This window comes from Poecilia latipinna, unplaced genomic scaffold, assembly GCF_001443285.1.
Source record: "Poecilia latipinna isolate Pla-1442-1.1 unplaced genomic scaffold, P_latipinna-1.0 Scaffold280, whole genome shotgun sequence".
NCBI lineage: Eukaryota > Metazoa > Chordata > Actinopteri > Cyprinodontiformes > Poeciliidae > Poecilia > Poecilia latipinna.
Genome location: NW_015112896.1, coordinates 230,924 through 252,302, shown reverse-complemented (window position 1 = coordinate 252,302; position 21,379 = coordinate 230,924). Strand labels below are relative to the sequence as shown.

General features: G+C 38.7%; 3 protein-coding genes and 1 long non-coding RNA gene across 4 annotated transcripts; 2 read left to right on the top strand and 2 right to left on the bottom strand.

The window, feature by feature from the left end:
• Positions 1-1,647: 1,647 nt before the first annotated feature.
• LOC106948249 (solute carrier family 22 member 7-like) lies at positions 1,648-6,837 on the bottom strand. Its single transcript, XM_015033829.1, has 10 exons — positions 5,640-6,837; positions 5,454-5,557; positions 4,828-4,982; positions 3,728-3,896; positions 3,446-3,569; positions 3,268-3,377; positions 2,660-2,874; positions 2,379-2,487; positions 2,018-2,224; positions 1,648-1,940 (listed from the first exon to the last, which is right to left on the bottom strand). The coding sequence occupies exons 1-10, from the start codon at positions 6,168-6,170 to the stop codon at positions 1,898-1,900; spliced, it is 1,767 nt and encodes a 588-aa protein (XP_014889315.1). The 5' UTR covers positions 6,171-6,837; the 3' UTR covers positions 1,648-1,897.
• On the top strand, positions 5,426-7,880 carry LOC106948252 (uncharacterized). Its single transcript, XR_001425137.1, has 3 exons — positions 5,426-5,436; positions 5,574-5,581; positions 7,740-7,880. It is a non-coding gene; the product is annotated as an uncharacterized LOC106948252 (long non-coding RNA).
• Positions 7,881-7,980: 100 nt separating this feature from the next.
• LOC106948250 (solute carrier family 22 member 7-like) lies at positions 7,981-11,629 on the bottom strand. Its single transcript, XM_015033830.1, has 10 exons — positions 11,174-11,629; positions 10,951-11,054; positions 10,508-10,662; positions 10,240-10,408; positions 10,045-10,168; positions 9,654-9,763; positions 8,769-8,983; positions 8,538-8,646; positions 8,241-8,447; positions 7,981-8,018 (listed from the first exon to the last, which is right to left on the bottom strand). Exons 1-10 carry the CDS (start codon positions 11,549-11,551, stop codon positions 7,985-7,987), a joined length of 1,605 nt encoding a protein of 534 aa, XP_014889316.1. The 5' UTR covers positions 11,552-11,629; the 3' UTR covers positions 7,981-7,984.
• A 1,946-nt stretch (positions 11,630-13,575) lies between these two features.
• Positions 13,576-21,310, top strand: synpo2b (synaptopodin 2b). Its single transcript, XM_015033828.1, has 3 exons — positions 13,576-13,591; positions 16,299-16,998; positions 18,261-21,310. Exons 2-3 carry the CDS (start codon positions 16,335-16,337, stop codon positions 20,603-20,605), a joined length of 3,009 nt encoding a protein of 1,002 aa, XP_014889314.1. The 5' UTR covers positions 13,576-13,591; positions 16,299-16,334; the 3' UTR covers positions 20,606-21,310.
• Positions 21,311-21,379: the final 69 nt, after the last annotated feature.

Here is a 21,379-nt window from a genome sequence, read left to right as displayed (position 1 = left end):
AGTTAATTGTTTAAAAACACATTTCTTTATCTTGCTTGCAAACTCTATGTTTTCAGATTTGTACTGGATTGTGATGAGTCATGCTCATACAGCACATCACTAGATTTACAAGGAAATGTTGAATATTACCTGGCTTTACTGATTCATGTATAACAGAGCGGCTGTTGGTCTAATACCTGTAATTTTGTAAGCTGCGTCTCCAACAATCAACACAATCCAGTTTAACAGAACTACTTAAAAACTTGAAGCCTCTTTTCGTATGCCTCTTTGTTGTTGTCAAAATCTAAAACTGTATTTCCCCAACAGTTCAGGTTATTTTTCACAGTATTCTGTGATTGAATTCCAACCCGTGAAATGGCAAGCCCCAAACATTTTCATGTTTAAACTACTCATAAACGTCTTCTTGTTTTTGTGTTTGTTGTAAGCAAAAATAACAAAGAGACCCTGACCATGTTCATCACATGCAAGTTTTAAATTGTGACCGTCTGTCACCTTCAGCAGACTTTTTATTCATTTCAAACCTAAGTGGACTTTAATTTTGTGTGTTAAAACATCAACAGAAGAGGCACTGGCTCAGCGGCTCCACTCTGCCGTGTTGCTGGCAGCATTTGATGCAGGGCCATCATCATATATTTTTGGTAAATTGACATAAGTATTACAGAGTAAATAAATGGAGTAAACTTGTGAACATTAGCTTAGCACTTCAGGATCAAAGCATCTACAGCTGCAAAATATGACTCAGCTGAAAAATGTCTGCATGTGTCAAGTCCTGGGTGATCTGAGTGTCTGGACAGGGTTATATGCATGTGGCACAGTGATGGCAAAATCTTTACAGGTGGCCTGGACACTTGTACTTGCATTACTTTGGCAGTCTGAACACAGTCCATCTATGCACACTGTGAAAGAGTCCACCGTCTGAAGAGACTATCTCCACCTATCAGTGTTACCTGGATGGCTGTAGGTTAAAAAAATGTAGGTGGTGTTGACAGAAACAGTGGTCCTCTAATCTATTAAAACAGCTTTACAGCCATTAATTAAAGACTGCTTCCTTTCCCCCTTTAAAATGTTTACTCATTGAAATTCTCCAGAGTATAAAAAAAAGAGATTTTCTCATTATTTGGGATTTTATCATCAGTGGGTCAGGTTGCTGTGAATTTCTCTCAGATATGTAGGTAATTTATCTATTGATGATAAAATTACTAATTCAGAGTACAGAATCACTTTGTATGATGGGGTAGCTGTCCTGTCTGTTAAACTACACAGGCAAGCCTTAAACCCATAGCTGAAGTAACTCCACAAAAATGTGACTCTGATGAACTTCTGCCTTTATATTAAAAAGTTTAAGTAATTTATTGCATCTGATGTTACAAAAAACAACAGCAGACCTGGTGATGGCTCTAATGACAGCCCACTGTGTGACACGGGTACATATTTATTTTCATGTAAAGAAGAAGCTGACATCTGACCACTGACGATGGATTGTAATGCAAGGAATTGTCGTTGGCACAGTCTGATCAGATTTTAACAAGCCCTTATAAACATGGACACTTTCCTGATGGGACTAACTATTTTCCCATCAGGAGGCTGCAGCAGCCTCAACGTTGTCGGTGAATAAGTTTAAGAGGACACAGTCACGACACTGATGTACACCATTTAGTGTGTAATTTTATTTTAAAGTTGTAGATTCTTCAAGGATTTACATGACAATCACTTAATTTTAGCATCAGACTGATGGATATTTAACTGTCTCTAATCGGTGTCAGACACAAACATGTTCTGCTCACGACATCAAAGCATTTCATCAAACAACAGAGTAGGGTTTGTCTAGCAGATTAACATTGTAGACAATTATTCTCCAGTGGAAATCGACCAATTTGTTTTTCATGCCCAAAAGCAGTCACAGAGTCGCGTTCTCATCGGATGTCGGTATTGATCGTCTTCTGCAAAACAAAATACGTTTTCACAAAGCTTTCGTTTTGAGGTTTTGCTAAAAACAGACATTTTTATTGTATTTTACCTTGTCTGTTCAATGTCTTCGATGGTCTCTGGGAGACGGACGTTTAGTGTCTCGGGAAGAAAAGAAGTTGACACAGATGCAATGCAAGCCACCAAGATGAAAATTATATTTGGTAGGTAAGACTTGATGTCCTCAAGAATCATCACCAGGGGCGATAGAGACACACCAGTGCGAGCAGCGAAAGAGCTGAAACCAAGTCCGTTTTGCCTGTATAACCAAACAGAATCATTTTAATTTCGAGTCCTTATTTACAGATATTGTTCTTACTATTGTTTTTATGAGAATAACATGCTTGCAAATCTGTTTTCCTGGATACTAAAATGTATCTGACTAGACAAAAAGAGGTGAAATGTTTTCAGACCTCATGACAGTGGGATAGAGCTCTGTTGTGTACAGGAACACAGTTGTAAAAGCTGCTTCTGCAAACATCTTGCCTGCAGCTCCAAAAGCCGTCCTTGCTATCCACATATCTGAAATAAAAAAACAACAACTTTTATTAGGTATTCCAACTTTGACAATTCATGATTTCATGGTTTTAGGACTTGTCGCTTCAAGTCACTGACAATTCAAATGTTTGTCACGTGTAAATGCTACTGCAAGCTTTCTGGTTGTGAGAAACACATGCTTAGATTTTTGATTTACTCTGAGGGACGAAAATGTTGCAGAACAAACACAGCCCTGTGAAGCCAAGTGTTCCAGCCTGAGTCCATCTTCGGCCTAATTTGTTCAAAAAGAAAATGATGAAGATTTTTCCTGGGATTTCGGAGATGGCGTAGATGAATTGCGTGAGATAAATGTCCACTCCAAACCCAGGAACATTTAAGCTGATTCCGTAATAGACGCAGGCCACTCCAAACCTACCGGTAAAAAAAAAAAAAAACACAGCAAGAACTTTGTTTAGTAAAAAAAAAAAAAAATGTTTTATGAATGCTGGTTTCTGATTGGCTAGTTTGTGTCATGTGTTGTATTGCTGCTGCTGAACTGCTTCCTCTCTATTGGTGTGTAGGGTTTTAGTTTAAACCTAAGTCAAATCAGCAATCCTTAACAAGACCACAAAACTGATTTTGACAGATGAAACTAAGGGTGATCAGACTGGAGCTATTTTGAAAGATGAACAGAGTAATACTCTATAGCTTCAAGATGTATAAGGCCAATGTACTAAATCACAATAAAAACATTAAAGAGATATCACTGCTTTTTCTAGGCCCTGTAATATCGCAGTTTGAAAAACAATAAAAAAATGTTTATACCAAACAATGCCAGTTAGTAGAGCAAGTCGTCTCATTTTGGGAGTCTTCACAAGGTCCATGTAGGAGTATTTTCTATTTTCATCCTCAACAAGTATTACTTTGGAGAGAATCTAGACAATTGAAAGAGAAATTTAAACAAAAACCTCTTTACATGAAGAGAATGTGGAAATTGTTGTACCTCAGGTTTCAGGTCAGCTATGAACTCCTCTCTGCGGTTGATTTTTGCACACTTAGTCAGGTGAAAATGAGCACTATTCACTTTTCCAGTACTTATCAACCATCTGGCAGACTCTGGGAGCCACCTGCACAAGAAGAACGGTTGGCAGTGTGACGCAAACGTAAAAGATTTTCTAAAGACTTTCTAAAAGATTTCTAACATTCAAAAATGCACTTGCTTCTACAAACAGGAATGAATGCTTACTTTCTTTTTACTGTTTAAATCTAACCAGTTTCTGCTTACCGCCAACAGACTATAGCCGGCAGCAGTGGGCTGGTCACAGTGGCAGTCAGGTATCTCCAGTCATTCACAAAGTAGGCCACACCGGGCAGCAGAATCGTTGAAAAACTCCAGTCCAAACTCATTAAGACTCCCACCAAGGTGCGATGCTTGATTCCGACCCATTCTATGCCTGTCAAAAAAAGAACATTAAAGGTATTAAAAGAGAACAGAACATAAAATCAACAGACTAAAATAAAGATTCATTCAAGGGAGCTTAGTATTTTATTTCACAGTCGAGATTTTCTGTATAAATAAACTTTTTGTTGTAAATGTTAAGATTTTGCTTTACAGCACCATAAACCAAGACAGGAAACCAAGACAATAATGGAAAAGCATTTTATCAGATTTACAGCAACATAGCACCTCCTTTTATTCACATAACTTTAATGGCATTCTATTTTAAATACAAAAACTTTAGTATGGAATTGGCCCATTATTTGCAGCTACGGTAGCTTAAACTCTGAAAAGTGTCAACAAAGTTTAGGAATGTGTTTGTGCAGACTGTTTATTAGTTTTCCAAACGGACATTTGTGAGATCAGACGCTGATGTTGGATGACAAAGCCTAGTTGAAAGTCTGCTTTCTAATCCATCCCAGAGTTATTCTGTTGGGTTGAGGTCAGGACTTCATGTTGGTCAGTCAAGTTTTTTCACTCATTCACCATTTTATGGAGCTTGGTTTTTGCACTGCTGAGCAGTCACGTTTGAAATAAAGAGCCATCCTCAAACTTTGGAAACCATGGTCTTGAACTGGAAAAATGTAGAATGCCCTCTTCATTACAAAGTAATGAAGTCCTACAACCAGCTGGAGGAGTTTGAGTATCTCTAGGTATTGTTCACAAATGAGGGGGGAAATTTAGGCAGGAGATCGGTAGTCTGACATCTGCAGTATATCGTGAAGAGAAAGTGAAGAAAAAAGGCAAAGCTCTCTATTTACCGGTCGCTCTACATTCCTACCTTCAACTGTGGTCATGAGTTTTGGGATGTGAGCAAAAGATTGCAAGTGGTCATCAGTTCAAACCTACAGAACCCACATTTTTTGATGTGGTGACAGACAACTTACATAGAACAATGGAGATTATACTGATTCCAGAAATCCCAAATCCAGTGAAAAATCTCATGGCAGCAAACATGTTGAAATTATAAGAGAAAGCACTTGCAAAACCAAAGATGGTGGTCATTATGTAGGACACCAGAAGGGTTCCCTTCCGGCCAAACCTGTGAAAATGAATATAATTATTGAATAAATAAGACTATTTAAAATGCAAAAAATAGACTGCAGTCTGTTATAAATGATTGTAGTCACAACTTATTGTATACAGAGCAAAATTTAGATCCAGAGGACAAACAACCATACATGCACATCCTCACTCCGAAAGAGAATCTTAATGTAGGACACAGGCAAAGGGCCCAAAAGGAACCCACACATGCACAGGAAGAAAATACAGCGTTAACCCCCCACCCCCATTATTTTTTAATTATTTCTGTTTATGCAAATGTTTCTAAGTGATCAAACGAAGTGATCTGACACTATATGCCAGCACTGATGTTTATATAAATGAACATATGATCTTCTACTTTAGCAATATCATTTAGCGCTTCTGATTTTGTCATAATTTAAAACTTTCCTGAATGTTTTAAATACAGATATAAACCAACTGACTGGAAACATGTGAGGAATATCCACACCTGTCACTGAGATAGCCAAAAACCGCTGCTCCAAGCATAACCCCCATGAAGAAGATGGTGGCTGTGACTCTGTTCACACTTCTCTTATCACAAACCAGGTCCCACTAAAACCAAACACAGATAACAGGGTTAAGGGATAAACCACAAATTCATGATAACGGAAAAAAATGTACAGACAAAGCTTACCTCGGTGGCGAGAGTCGATTTAAAGACGCTGTTGTCATAAACCCACCCGTCCTGGCATGGAATCGTAGGTAGATCAGTGGAGTTGGTAGAGTTATACAGCAGGTGGTACTGAGGCTCCGCAAACATCTGACACGAGCTCGGGCTCCCATCACTCTGTAAAGGAATACTGGCAACGAGCTTGTCTTCAAGAGATAAATTCCTAAATATTTCTCCATCGTCTAACGCCCTGATGTTGCAGCGGTGAGAAGGAATCACCGAGATGAAGTTGTTAAGCAGGAAGTGAAATGGCAAAGTCATACGAGGAATGACCAGCAAGAGAAGTGTCCTAATCTGAAATCTGCCAAAACCATTAACCTCTGCAAGCACATTCTCAAACTTCATCTTGCTGACAGATGATGTAGTGCTGGAGAGTGGAGGAAAGCACCACACAGGAGGCAGGGAACTGAAAAGCGCATCTTTTTTTTTTTTTTTTGTCTCTGTTACAGACCTCTGGTTAATGGACATACAGCTCTGCTCACGAGAGCTTGTCATGTAACTATTGTTTTTCAATAAATAACTTTTTTTCGTCAGACAGTTCTTGAAGTGTTCCTTGGTTTGATTAACCCACACCTGTCAGCAAAACCATAGGCGTTCATTGGCGTTCATTGGTGTTCTTGAGTAAATGATCTAGGATCTCTGTTCTGTGAAACCGAAGGACTTGGCTGTTAGTGTTTCTGGATCCTTCAGGTGTTAGTTACAGAAATAACTGGGACAGAAGATACCAACTATGACTCTGCAGAAACAATTGATGTTTAGAATCACTGTCATAAAGATTTTATAGTATCACGTAATGTGGTGTAGTGAGTTTATCACACCCTGCTCCTGGGGTTTATGTCAAAAGGACATTGACACTGAACGTAAATAAAAAATTTTAAAAAAGTATTGGAAAAAATAAGTAAGATTCTTTTTGAAAAAGTTTATGTTCTGTTGGCATACTGTGGCAAACATAGCAGAACAATATATACCAATGTTTACATTTGCTTTAGAATTTACAGTTGTTTAGGAATTAGTGCAAAGATTTCAGATGAGTAAATCTACAACGTTCAGACATGCACTGAGTTCCTTAGAGTTTCCTCATGTATTGTGCTTTTCTCACTGAAAAGCACAGTGAGAAAATATTCCTTGTGTAACAGATGCTGCAATTCATTAGTATCACAAACAGGACATTATGGGTCTGTTATTGAAATCTGTCATAATATTGCATATCTTCCATTTATTTGAATAAAACCTGAAAACAAAGCGTTGTTTTGGTGCAATTTGTCATTTAATACTCTTTTACTTTCCGGTGTCTCTTGAACTAAAATTGCAATAAACTCTTTGCTGATTTCCTTAGAACTCTAATGACTGAACTTGTAATCCAGGCCAATCCATATAAAGAGGATTATGTTGTGTGCACTGATGTGATTGCATGTTTTACATTTTACAGTCTTAAACTGTAATTCACACTTGTCATTTTTAAAGTTAATAAACTTTTCAAGTGTTATTTTAATTAAAAGTCACATATGGAAATAATGTTTAGTATGCTGACAACAGAATTTGTGGATTTATTAAGTATCACACATTTATTGTGATTTGAAAGTCATCACAGTTAAAAGTTTCCACACCGTGGGCATAATTAAAACAGGACACTTAATAAAGTGTCCTGATTTAAGCATATTTATGTATACTATTGAGCAGATAAAAAGAAACTAACAAGACAATACATTTTGAGATTAAGCATTTTATTGGTATGAAAAAATATATTTTATTTATATACTTTTCAAAACACACTGACTTCACGGAGCAAGCAGAAGAGACAATAAAGTAAAAATTATTCAATTAAAGCCCAAAACATCACAAAGAGACAAGATGACATTACAGTAATTGTTTTATTATAGGTAAGGTCATTTTATTATGTAGCACATTTTCAGCAACAAGGCAATTCAAAGTGCTTTACATGAATTAAGAGGAAATGTAAACAAATGATTTTAAATTGGGATTTGATGATAATTCATGCAATAAGATTACAGATGATTTATGGAGGAGAGTGAAGACTACATGTCCGACATCTGAAAGGTTTAGCTTGCATTGACGTGAATAAACCTATGTGTCAGAGGAACACTGTTTAGACCAGTTTAGTGGTGTGCCAGTGATGCCAATAGAAGTTAATTTCATGAATTTCATGGGATACAGTGTCAAAGTCCAAAGTCAGATTCCAGGAGGATGAGAATAGTAAATAGTCAAGGATAATGTTTTCTCTTTTGGCTTTCTTGTTTCAAAATCAGTTTTGCTGTTAAAAATATTCTGTTACTGGTCGTTTCTCCTTTTTACTGAATGACCATCTTCCGTGTTGACTTGTTCCTGCAATACAAATAAAACTCACTTATTTCTCCTTACACATATCCTTCAAAAAAAGAGAAAAAGAGCAAAAATTTCCAAAGGCATTAAAAAATGTGCTGTGTTTATGCAATGCGCTTAAATTGTACCTTTGTACTCGGAGGCTCTGTAAATAACTAAACCTTTGCTGTATATTTGATATTGGATTACACATAATGTTCCCTTGAAACGCCTCTTCCTTTTTACCTGGGTTTCTCAATGTCTTCTATGAACTCTGGCAGCTGGGTGTTTAATGTTTCAGGCAGGAGTGAAGCAACCAAACCGGAGCTAACCGCCACAGCACAGTAAGTGGCGGCGGGGAGGAACTGCCACACGTCTTCCAACAGCATAACAAGCGGGGAGATGGACACGCCCAGCCGTGCCACAAACGAGGTGTAGCCTAGACCATTTTGCCTGGAAAAGGACAAAAAGGTTATTGGGAACCTTCCGATCACAACAAAATCAAACATCCTTAATAAACATAAGTATATATGTTCCACTGACCGCACTACTGTAGGATAAAGTTCAATTGTGTAAAGGAATATTATGGTGAATGAAGCCTCTGACATGGATTTTCCCAGGACGGCCACAATGGTCCGAATAATCCACTTATCTGGGGAAAAGTCCACAGTGATTAGATGTGCTACAAAACATCTGAAAGCGAAGGACAATCTTATTACTTAGGAATGTATTTCTAACCAAACGTGACAGTTTTAAATAAATAAAAAAAAGTACCTTTTGAAACAAAAATATTGGTGAATAGACAGACTCCCACAGACAGCAGGGCTGCCATCTCACAGCGCCTTCGACCAATTTTCTCCAAGGAGAAATAGACGCCAATCTTCATCGGCATTTCGATTGAAGCGAAGATGAATTGTGTGAGGAATGGATTTAGTCCAAACCCTGTAATGTTTAGACTTATTCCATAATAGGTAAATGCAACTCCATACCTAGAAGACAATTTTTTTTGACTTTAAGCACTTTTTTTTGCTATTCCCACTTTCTGTCTTTATAAGTGGAACTCAAAGCTAAGGCAATCAGAAACTTTGTGAACGAGTAGTTAAACCCAAATTTGTTTCCTTTGTTGTTTTCTCTGAGTTTTCTGAAACTCATGAAAAACAAAGACATCTGAAACATAACATTAATATTTTGGTGCTATCTTCCACAGAGACTAATTATACTGTAGCCTGACAACTTGTTGCAATACACCAGCAGTGTTGATACATCCGTTAGCAGCTGGCAAACCTGTAGATAGCAACACAGTTGATGTGGTTTGGATTGATTGGCCTGTCCTTTGGGCATCTGCTGATATGCTATTATGAAAATTATACTGATATGTCACGACTCAATATTTTCATATAAAATGCTCTATTTTGTTAAATTTCAGTGTAAAATTATCCAATAAAATATTTGTTTACTTTAAGCGTTTTAACACTTTCCAGAAAGACCAGTAACTGTGAAAACACAGCATGAACCTTAAAACAGGTAAGGTGTTTCCCCTCGTGTTTTCTTCTTCTTCTGCAGCACCATGTTAACAATTGCCACTCAAACATAAAAGTTTCTGTTACCAAGTTACCACTTTAAAAAGTACTGAACCATTCACTTTAAAATAATACATACCATACGATCCCTGAGCATATCGCAACTTTTCTTATATTTGGGGTCCTGAACAGATCAACAACAGTGTACTTCTTATCTCCAGTATCAACTTCTGCAGATTCCAGTAATGTCTTTGACGAAAACATAAAAATAGAGCAAAGTCAGAGAGCTCAAATGAAGACATTTTAAAATAATCTACTTGTAAGACTGTCAGTACAGAAAATTGTTTCATAGTTTAGGTTAACAGATAAAGGGAGTTGAATATAAATGGACACCACACTATTCAGGGTTTAATTTTATGTTTTAAAAACCCTTTGTCATTGTTTTTTTTCTTTCATTGCACTGTTACGCATCATATGACTGCAAAATAAAAGACTTCAAGAGATCTGAATATTGTGCCAAGGCACAACACCTTTGGCGTGATGGTAGCGATACACTTGGACCTGTTGTTTGTCTCAGCGCATTTTGCAATGTAATGATGCGCAGCTTCTGCATTTTTCTTTGCCAAAAGCCACCTAGCAGACTCCGGGAGCCACCTGGAATGACATACTTCATTATTTCATCAACAGAATTTGAATCTTTCAGTAATAAGATTTAACTTCATTACCGCCAAGTAAAGATGGCCAAAATCAGTGGCGAAGTAACAACCACAAGGAGCATCCTCCAGTCCCTCACAAAGAAAGCAATCCCTGTCAAAAGCCAGTTCCCAAGGGTCCAGTCCAGACTTATGATTACACTTGAGAAAGTCCTGCGCTCAATGCTGCACCATTCAACATCTGCGGTAGCAATGGCATGGACGAAAAGTCAGATCAGAAGATGAAAATGCACGTAACATAAACAACGGAGAAGAAGCACAGTTGAAATGTCTCTCTTACTTAAAGCAATGGCGATAATGCTTATCCCTGCAAGGGACATTCCTGTGAACAATCTCATGATGGTGAACATTACATAAGATGTGGAGAATGCACTCAGAACTGCAAACGCCAAGGAGGATATGTAAGCCGCCAGCAGCAGTCGTCGCCGCCCAAACCTGGTCATGACGGACATCAGTTTAGAGTTACAAGATGTTCAGAAGGTAAAAAATTGTACTGACTTAAAACCCCACAGTTATTGTCTAACTTTACAACAAACTTTTCTAACTGAGCTAAAGCTCCCATAATTCTCTCATTCATCTTAACTTTACTTATCAGTGTTATGTTGTAGCATTACACACATTTTAGTGAATATACTTGAGCAAATATGATGCTTTTGTTTTAACCTTTTGCACAGTGACTCATCTGCACTACATATTATACAGTATTTGTATTTAAATCCTTACCTGTCACTGAGAAACCCAAAGAGCGGGGCTCCAATCATGACACCGATAAAGAAAATTGTTGCTGTTGCTTTGTTCATCCCTTTTCTGCTGCAGACAAGATCCCACTGCAAAGGACAATCTGGTCAGTTTTAAAAAATAATAATAAAAAAAAATCAACTTCAGGATTTATGTAGATAGAATATGTCTGTATGTTTGATCTAATACCTTTTTCTACAACACTTACCTCAGTTACCAAGGTAGATTTAAAGGTGCTGTTGTCATAGACCCATCCACTCTGACACTCAACAATGGACGCCTCCTCACTGCGGTTGCCTGATAGATACTCATATCGGGGCTTTGCAAACATCTGACATGAGCTAAGAGTCCCATCTTGCTCCGTTGGAATGGAAACCAACAGCTTCTGGTGGGGAGTCAAATTTCCAAAGATGCCTCCATCTTCCAGGGTGCTGATGTTGCAGTGGTGAGGGGGCACAGCGCCCATAAAGTTGTTTAGCAGAAAATGGCACGGCAGAGTGATTCGAGAGAGCATCTGAATCAAGAACAGCTTGACTTGGAATTTTCCAAATCCGTTAATTTCAGAAAGTAAGTTGTCAAATTTCATTTTGCTGCGGATCAGACGTCAATGAGGAGACATATGGTGAAAGTGAAGCAAAGTGAGAAGACACAGAGAGAAAAGACACAGTTAGGAGCGCATTGTTAATCATTACAGATATCTGGTTAAAACATTTTTTGCCACCAAAATAAAAGTTATTTTGTAGCAAACATAAACTCCTTTTTAAAATCTTTTTCAAACCAGAAAATATTAAACTTTTGTGATTAGACCATCTTGACAGGCGTGCAGCAAAACAGTTTCATTATGGAGCTTAAATATTAAAAAGCATACAGCATATCTGTATGACAGACGGATACTTTCCAGTAAGATATCTTGAAAATAAAAGCACAGCTGATTACAGGCAAATATTTAACAGAAAGACACTGTTAAACAATTTGAGTCCACATCTTGTTCCCATTAAGAATCTGTGAGGGGAATTTATATGCGACGGCAGCAAGTCGTCCAGACAGAAACTTTAAAAAGCAAGGTCTCATTAACCATGTCAAAACTTTTTCATAATTATTCACTGATTTATCACAAATAAAGAGAAAATAAGCCTTACTTTTACAATCTGAACAAGATGTTACACAGAGTTCTTGTCTGGAAATGTATACATGTATTCAAATTTGAAGCACATGCGACCTCTGCTGGTTGATACAACAATTACAGATAGGGTCATGTAAAGAAATCTAAAAGGGGGGGAGGGGTATTTTGGTTTGTGTATGTTTTTAGCATGGGTTAGGTGGTTCTCTTGTGTTGTGATTGTATTGGCTGTGCATTACTAAAAAGTGAAACAAAGGTTCTTGCATTGTCTCAAGTCTGTAAACTTGTTGTTGCTTGCACAACAGCCACATACTTTGTTGTTTATTATAGGGATTTTATGTGATAGACCAAAAGAGAGTAATTTATAATTGTGAAGCAGAAAGGAAATGACAGATGCGATGTTCCTTTGTAAGCCAGACCCGCATGGCAGTACGGGTTGATTTGGGACCATCTTCTGTTGCAGTAATAGGTGTAAACTATCTACAGCTTTGTTCATTTTCAGACAGATATTTATTTTATTGTTCTTTGCAGAGTAGCTAAATCAAAATTTAAAGTTTTAAAATTCAAAGTTATTGAGTGGATTTAGGTCTAGACTTTGACTGGACCATTCAAATAATAGTGCAGGGTTTCAATAAACCATTCACTCAATCTGGTGAATTACCATGACTTGGTAGCTATTCAGCTGTGCCATGCTCTTTCTATTTTCAGATGATGAACTAAATGGTAATCTGTACAATATTCACAACTCATGATGTTTTTATTTATAACCTAATCCTGCTTCAAACGTCTTCACTGTTTTATCCCTGACCTGTTGTGTTCCTTGGTCTTCATGATGCTGTTTATTCACAAACGTTCTCTAATAAACCTCTGATTCCTTCACATAACAGCTGCATTTACACTGAGATGAAAGTGCACATTAAATTGGATTTTATTTACTAATTATGTGTCTGCCGACTGGAATTGCACTTGATATTATTTAGGGATATTGAAGTAAGGGCATTGGAAACAAATTCTTTTCAGAGTTTTACTTTTAAAAAAAATGTAACCACATATAATTTGACCTCCATTGTCACAATTATGTACTGCTTTATATCATGCAGAGACACAAAATACATTGTTGTTTGATTGAAATGTGACAAAAACCCAAAAAGCTCCAGGGATATGAATATTTTTTGCAAATAAGCTAAAGAATTGGTGAGAGAGATGTATACAAAATGTTAATATTTTTACTTCCACGTTACTTTAGAAAGGAAATCAAATCAAATGGGCTTTTCAGATGGCCAGGAGTATCTCCATGTCTGATGACACCTGACTGCTGCAGTTCTGGGATTGGGAGTGGGAGGTGAAGGCAGGGGCACCTTTTCTTCCCCCTGCTTAAATACTGCTGCATACATGAGTGACCAAGGCTGTAATATGTTTCTGTACAGCAGAAGGGCTGTGATGCTGGATGGCAACTGAAGGGTTCACCTTTTGGTCAATCGTTTCATTGCACCAAGAATAATAACCGTAAGTACTAAGTCCAAATACTGTTGTCTGATTTGTTGTTGTGTACTTGAAAATTAAGCTTGACCTTAGTATACATTGATTAGTGTGAGTTGCATATCTTTGAGTTGCCTAAGTGCTTGCAGTAGTAATCAGTATTGTGCCATGTTTTGTGATATTTAACATTTTTTTTACTGAAAGACAGAAGAATTTTTTTATGTAATTTTCTGGCAATTTAAACTTTCTAAAAGATGTTGAAATATACTCAGTGGAACTGCAAAATGCATATTTTAGCTGTTTTAAGGCCTGCAGTGTGGTAGAATACCTCAAAAACTTGTTGTTGTTCTTCATCAAAATGTGCCCTTAATTTTGGGTAACATGGAAACATTGACTCTTCTTTAGCTTAGCCTTATGGGTCACCTTCCCTGACCCCCCCACCCCCGACCAAGAGTCGTCTCATTCACCAGCAATACTGACCCTCTGTTTCCATGACAGCGGTTCAGCCTGCTGGTGTTTTAGCCATACTAGGAGAAAGAAAGTCTTGTAGCACCAGAGCCAGATCTGATGTTGGCCAAGAGTTTAAATGAAGTGGAACCAAGTGTGAAGAGAAGCTTGGAGGGGACAGTTTTCCTTTGAATCTTGGCCAGGGTTCAAAAAGGGCTTAGCTTTATGTAATGCCACAGACAGCATATATAACTATAGAACAAGTCAACTTTTTTTGTAGATATATTTTTTAATGGTGCAGTTGATGTGCAACAAACAAGTCCATAAATTACATATAGAACAATGAAATAGCTCAGTAGGAAAGTCCTGAGAGTGATCACTGAACTTAATGTAAAAGTAGAAAAAACTTTTTTGTCGTGAAAATGTCTCATGTATAGAGAAAAGAGGCTCATGTATCTTCTTCAAACAGGATGTCTATGTCCAAATAGTTAAACTTCTGTGTTAAAAGTTCCACCCAAAAGCTGGAATATACGTTTTCTTTAAGATTGCAGTCTTGTGCATTGACAATGCATAGAAGCTTTGATGGTTAAGTTTTTTTTTTTTTTTGTCTAAACCTTTCTGTAAATGGTTCACAGCTGCTCTTCTGACTCTTCTTTTGATCCTGCTGTCAGAAATCTTGCAAAGATCATCTGGTTGTGGCTGGTTTTGAAATGATGTTTTTTTTCCATTTCTGGATTGTTTCTGTAATGTTGCTCGCTGGAACACTGCAAGATATGCTTGGAATGATTGCCACCAGCATTCTTTGCAACAATAAGGTTGCAACATTCATAAAAGAATAACTTTCAGGAGTAAACTTGTTCATATTGTTGTCACTGATGCACCTTTCTGAATGCTGACAAATTATTGCTTTTCTTAGCTTTTTATGCTTTCTTGCACTTTCTTTTTGTCATGTATTCAATACATAGTCCCTGTTTCTCTCCACCTTTTCTATGGATTCATTCATTTTGATTTATTTGCATATAATGAATACATTGGTGGCATACATGCCAAGTTAATATCAAGCACCCTCTTCGAAATATAATTGGGTCGTTTTAAGGTTTTGGAAATCTTTTTTCTTTGTTGCATGTAGCTTTTCTTTAAAACAAGAAGTATGTTTGATTGCACAAAAACATGGAAATTCTTCTTTTTTTTTAATTTTTAAAAAGCCTTAAACACTTCCCTGCATACAGCAAACATATTCTTGTGAGAAAATTGTGCTCCTTATCACTATATGATTGACAAATTGTCATTGGTAACCGGTAACAATTTTTTCTCGATTTAATGCGCATATCGAATATACCTGATGGCACTAAATAAGCTTTTGTGTTGGATTACGACGGTGTAAAAGTCTGATGAGCAAAGAGACGAACATAACATTTTGTAGTGCTGTAGCGCCCCCCTCTGGTTGATTCTATTTTTGTGGGTAAAAACAGTTTGAACAGCTTAAAAACATCACCGCCGAAGACGAGACTGTACCTTTCACTGTTCAAATTTCAGGTAGCAATTTCAGGTTCATATCATTGCATTTGCACTCCTTTATTATGTTAGATGTTTGACAGTGGTTTAAGCCTATATTTAGCAATTAACAATTAAAATGTATTCATGTGCAAATCAGGGCTTATTTGAGTAAACGAGGATAATGCAGAAAAGTCGCAGAGTTTCTACCGCGTCTTAAATGGGCATGCTGACAGCTGCAGCAGTACAGAGGCTAGTTGCAGAGAAAAAGGGGAACGGGGGGGGGGGGGGGGGGGGGGGGGAACCTTGCTGTGTAAACAAGAGTTGGGGAAACAGCCACCCAGTTGTTTTGCTTATACTCTTGGACATGAATGCTGCTTTCCCTCTCCTGGTATTACATACCATTCCATTTACAGCCCTGATGAAACTGCCAGACCAAAGTTGCCCTTTCCAATTTGGGACTGGAATAATTTGAGGAATTACATTTTTTGTATGCAATGCTAAAAGGGCAACACAATTCTCCCCTGGTGAAAACTGAGTATGTAAATGATTTTGGTTTATCTGCATTCTACTGGAATAATTCTGCAGTTGAATAATCCTTCTGTTGTTTATCATTTGATATAGTTTCTAAGTTACTTTGGGATTTTGGAGTTTGCTATGAATTACATGCATCTGCCCTCTATGATGCTGCCACAATTTGCACTGTTCAAAGTTATATTTGTAAATGACAATCCACACTTCATGTGAGAAGGTTATCTCATGTTAACTTAGACATATCTTTGTCTTGATGAAGGAAAAAGACGTCTGACATTGTAAACCAGCACAAGAGATGGAACCACAAGCTGAAGACTCTGCACACAGCCCTCTCTGGTCAGGTTCAGAAGGTTCCCAGGAACTTTGTCCCTCTGAGCATTTGGCCGAGTCCTATAATGAAGATGATGATAGTGAATCAGAGGACCTCTCAGGCTCACAAAATACTCATATCCCCTCGTCCCAGTCTCCAGAGTGCCTTCAGTTGCAACACAGAGAATCTGCAGATGGTCCAGAATCTCTCCTGGAACAGAGTGAGCAGGAAGAGTCAGTTTTCTATCAAGAAAATTATGATTTTTATTTTTCTGAATCAAGAGAATCTATGACAGACTCTCCTTACATCGAAGCTTCGCAAACAACAGCGACCTCACCCCCAGAGTGCCCAGATTCCAAGTCGTGGCAGCATTCCTGCTCTTCCTCCTCCTCCTCTCTTGGCTGTGCTGCTGATATGACCAAGGCCCTGACCCTGAGCTCAGAACGGCCCCTGGGGGCCAGTGATGGGCATGGCCCAAGGACTGAGATCAGGAGCTTTGAATCTTCAGAGGAAGGAGGGAGCAGCGAAGCACCTCCTGCTTCTGTCTTCTTTGGAATTTCTGACGAGGGTGCTGAGCAGGCAGAGACGAGGAACTTGGGGTCTGACAGAGATCTCTGCAGACCGGACAGGCAAAGGGCAAGGTACACACGTAAGTATCTATTTTTCTATCCTGCTAATTGAATTTCAACCATTTTTCTAGCCATCCACATTGCAAAGCATGGATTGAAATTGCCTTTCGACATTGAAATGAGTGTTTGTAATTAATAAAAAGAAGATGACGTGCTGCTTTATGTTTGCTTCGAGTACAGTAGATCATTTTAAAATAACATCTGACCAAACAAATTTGCGCTTTTTTTTCTGTCTGCATTTACTACAAATGTGCAAAAAAAGATTTTGTTTTGCCGATAACTTGAAAGTAGCACAATGGGTGCAGCTATTTTCATGCTCTTACATGGGATCTATTTCAGGTGGGCTTAGTGGGGGAGGATTCCCACAGCTTTATTAGTCTGCGCAGGACAAGAATAAAATTTGACCATATGATGAGGCTGGCAGAACCAAATTTGACGGACACCACCATGTGTTACCCAGCCACCCGATCCCTTTTCCAGTCGTAATACTTGACGGCAATGGAAAGTGAGCCCCTCACTTTCCTTGCCTTTGGATCCCTCATGGGTTAGCTGTAAGTAAATATGATGCTTTTATTAGTGTCCTTGCTACAGCATAGAAAGATGAAATGGATTCTTTTTGTAATGCTCACTTTAAATATTAATACCACAAAAAAATTCAAAACTCTGCAATTGAGCAGAAACCCATCAACTCCTGTTAATTTTAATGTGGTGACTGACTCAATAAATTCCAAGATGATGTTTTTTTTTTTTTTTTTTTTTTTTTGCCAAAAGTATTGTGTACAACAATTAGGCATAACATTATGAATACTGACAAATAAATTTAGAAACACCTACTATATAGAAATTATGGCTACTGTTTAGGGGTGGGATATTTTTATTATGTTTTAAAAATCTCTTCAAAAAAATGAGATTTTTTGAATGGGAAAGCGTAATGATTTGAGCAAGTTTAAGATCTGTAGTGGTCAGTGTCTATCTCACCTAGTCTAAGGATGCAGCAGTGGTGAACCAACAACCAGCAGATCATTCATAACCATATGATTCACAAAGGTTGCCCCATGAGCTCCGACCCACCAGATGTGCTAATGTATCTCGAAGAAAGAAACACTGGTTATGATAGATGGATGTCGTAATTCATAGCTTGTTGCTACATCACCTCAAACCAGTGGGAGTGTCAACGATGGTCATAATGGTATTGCTGACTGATGTGTATATTTGTACATTTTGATTTTCTCATTGTCTTCCCTTCTCTCTCTTTTTGTCCCCTTCCTGCTCTTCATCTCAGGGCTCAGTCACAAAGAGACCCAATCAGAGAGACACGTGAAGGAGACCAAGTCTAAATGCAAGCAAATTGCCCAACTCCTGGTCAATGCACCCAACCCCCAAAACAAGGGAGCGTTGCTCTTTAAAAAACGCCGCCAGAGGGTGAAGAAGTACACTCTTGTGAGCTACGGAACTGGAGTTCACGCTTTTGATAGCTCAGGTCAAATAGAGGGCGAAACTGACAAAGCTAGATCTGCTGGTTACAGCTTCCCGGGTTCGAGTGATTCTGATTTTGAGGAGCAGTATTTTCAGCATCACCAGTACCATAATCCAGCTCTGACCTGGGGCAGTGGTGAAGACATGGATGTGCTGCCAGAGACAAAGGGGAAGGGACTTGTGATGTTTGAACAGCGTCGCAAAAGAATCGATGAACTCGTGTCAGAGCAAGAAGAAGAGAGGAGTGAAGGCTTTCCTGAGGATGTTTTGAAAGAAACACAACGTGCAAGAATTTATGAAAGTAAAGAAATGTACATGCATGCCGAGGAGACCAATGTGAAGAAGCACATGGATTACCACGCAGATGTTCAAGAGGTGAACCACCTCTCCACTGTGCCAAAACCCATGGTGCCAAACAGAACTGCCAAACCCTTTTTGGGATTTCAAGATAGTCCAACACTTGAACCTGTCACTATGTCTGGTGGGGTCAGTCCAGCCATGAAGAAGCACGAACTAGCATTCAAAGTCCCTGTATCGATTAACTCCAACCCCAAGGTTTGGTCTCCAACTGGAGACATTATTGCCTCGAGAGATGAACGAATATCCGTGCCTGCCATCAGGACTGGCATATTACCAGAGTCAAAGCGGAAAACTGCAAATAAGCATCCATCAGTGCCTGCAAAAGAATCTGAACTTTATAGCCAAAGCAAAGGTGAAAGGAAGTCTTATATTGAGTCAGAGGAAGACTTTTTCAGTTTGGGTGCCGAGGCTTGTAATTTTATGCAACCCAAACCAATAAAACTTAAAAATCCTCCCCCGGTTCCCCCCAAACCCACCATTAACCCAGCATGCCCACCCTGGAACCCCTGTAGCGAGTCCTATGTTCCTTCAAGGAGTCCGGTGTCCCATCCCTCCCACAGCCCCATCGGTCTTCATGGTCAGCATTATTTACAGCAGCAAGATTGGACTCGACCTCAACAGATGGCTGGCCACTGGGCATCAGATCAAACGGAGGCATCACTTCAAACACCTGCCAATGCCCGGGTTCCGGTCAACTCTTCTCAGCTTCATCTTCATCCAACCACAAATAGCTGGAGTCAACAGCCGTCACTATCCCCTGTGAGTAAGCAGGCCCACAGTCCTACTTATAGCCCACTTTCACACTCAAAGAATAAGTCAGACAGTTCTCCAAACTTGGTTGCTCCTTTCCTACCACAAGCAGAGAAGTCATACCTTCAGACACCAAAACCTTTGGAGGTTTCTCCAAAGCTCAGAGTCCCAGACAGGAGTGTTAATCAGGCTGCTGATGGGACAACTATGGCAGGGAAAGGTGCAAAATTATTTGCTAAAAGACAGTCTCGCATGGAGAAGTTTGTTATTGATGATGAAACAGTGCAAGCGAATAAAACAAGATCCCCCTCTCCAACCTCATCTCTTCCTAACTCTTGGAGATATTCATCCAATATTCGTGCCCCACCCCCCCTGTCATATAATCCTCTTCTGTCTCCTTTCTACCCTCCATCAGCAGCCAAGCAGCCCCCTTCCACAAGCCCCAAAACCAAGCCCAAGTCCAAAGAGAAACCTAAGTCAACCCCCAAGCAACTCAACGCCTTAGATATCATGAAACATCAGCCATACCAATTGGACTCATCTCTGTTCACTTATGATGCAGCCTCTGAGGCTAAAAGCCCCAGTCCTAAACCAACTCCCGTGTCAAAGTTTGAAGTTACCAAAAGCCTTAAGCAAAGAGCCGACTCTTCCTATTCTCCTTATAATCCCTCTGAACCTGCTGGCCAAAGCAAGGCAGAGGCTCCTGCTAAGGCTCCAAAGTCGGTAAGTGTCCCAAATTTCACCACTCAAAGCACAAGATCAGCTGAGCAGCTTTCAACAGACAAGCATTTGGAGGAAAAGCTTGCCGTCACGAGTGCTGCCCCTCACACAAGCAACAAGCAAGCACAAGGCTCCCGACCTGCAAGCACGACTTCGCAGCACTCGTCTTCTTTCAGCGACACCATTGCTTCAGCTTTCTCTCCTGCATCTCTCATTGCTAGAGGCGTGCGTCAAATGGCTCCACGGCCAAAATTCTCTGCTAAGAAGCCGGCAGCGACCGGAAAACAGTGGAAACCCGTTGCTATGCTTTCCTCTGCATAACACTTTACATGGTCATGCTTTTGTTTAGCCGGAGATGACAGTCACATTAGTACATCTGCACCTGGGTGGCTTCACAAATGTCTTAAGAGGATTAGCTAAGTAGATCTCATGAAAAGTTGCTAAAGTAAAATATGTAGCAATTATTAATTAATTAAATAAATAACTTAATTTAGTTTGTTTAATGTAGCACCATTTGGGAGGTCATCTCAGGGCACTTCTCATACAGAGAAACACAACAGTTTCTAAGAAAAGAAAAAGACACATTACCATCCAAAAACGTGGAATGTGGTTGAAGACATGACATTAGAAGATAAGTTAATGTTAAATGGTTCTCAGGATGTGCTTTTATATGCAAATATCTGCAGAGAGTCTTCTTCTAGTCCCTTTAGTTTGTATTTTTAAGGGGTAAAGTTCAATGTTTGCATATGTAACAGTAAATATTAATCCTGGTCAAATCAAATCATCTTCAATATTTCTTTCTCTTGAAAGCTATTCTGGATAACAACGACTGACCCGTCCAGCCACTTTGAAAGAGCATTTTTAATCCCTTATTCTGTTTGGGGTCAAATCTGTGACTGCATTTCAATTTCTGTGCACAATTTATAATTTTTTTCAGTCTCATTCCAGACTCTGATTATATCATAACTGATAAAAAGACTCTCTCATGTGGTCATTAACAAAAAAAAAAAAAAAAAAAAAAAAATTTTTAATGAAGGTTAATTTTTTGAAAACTGTTAAATTAAAATTATTTTAAAACTAAAAAATTTTTTCTTG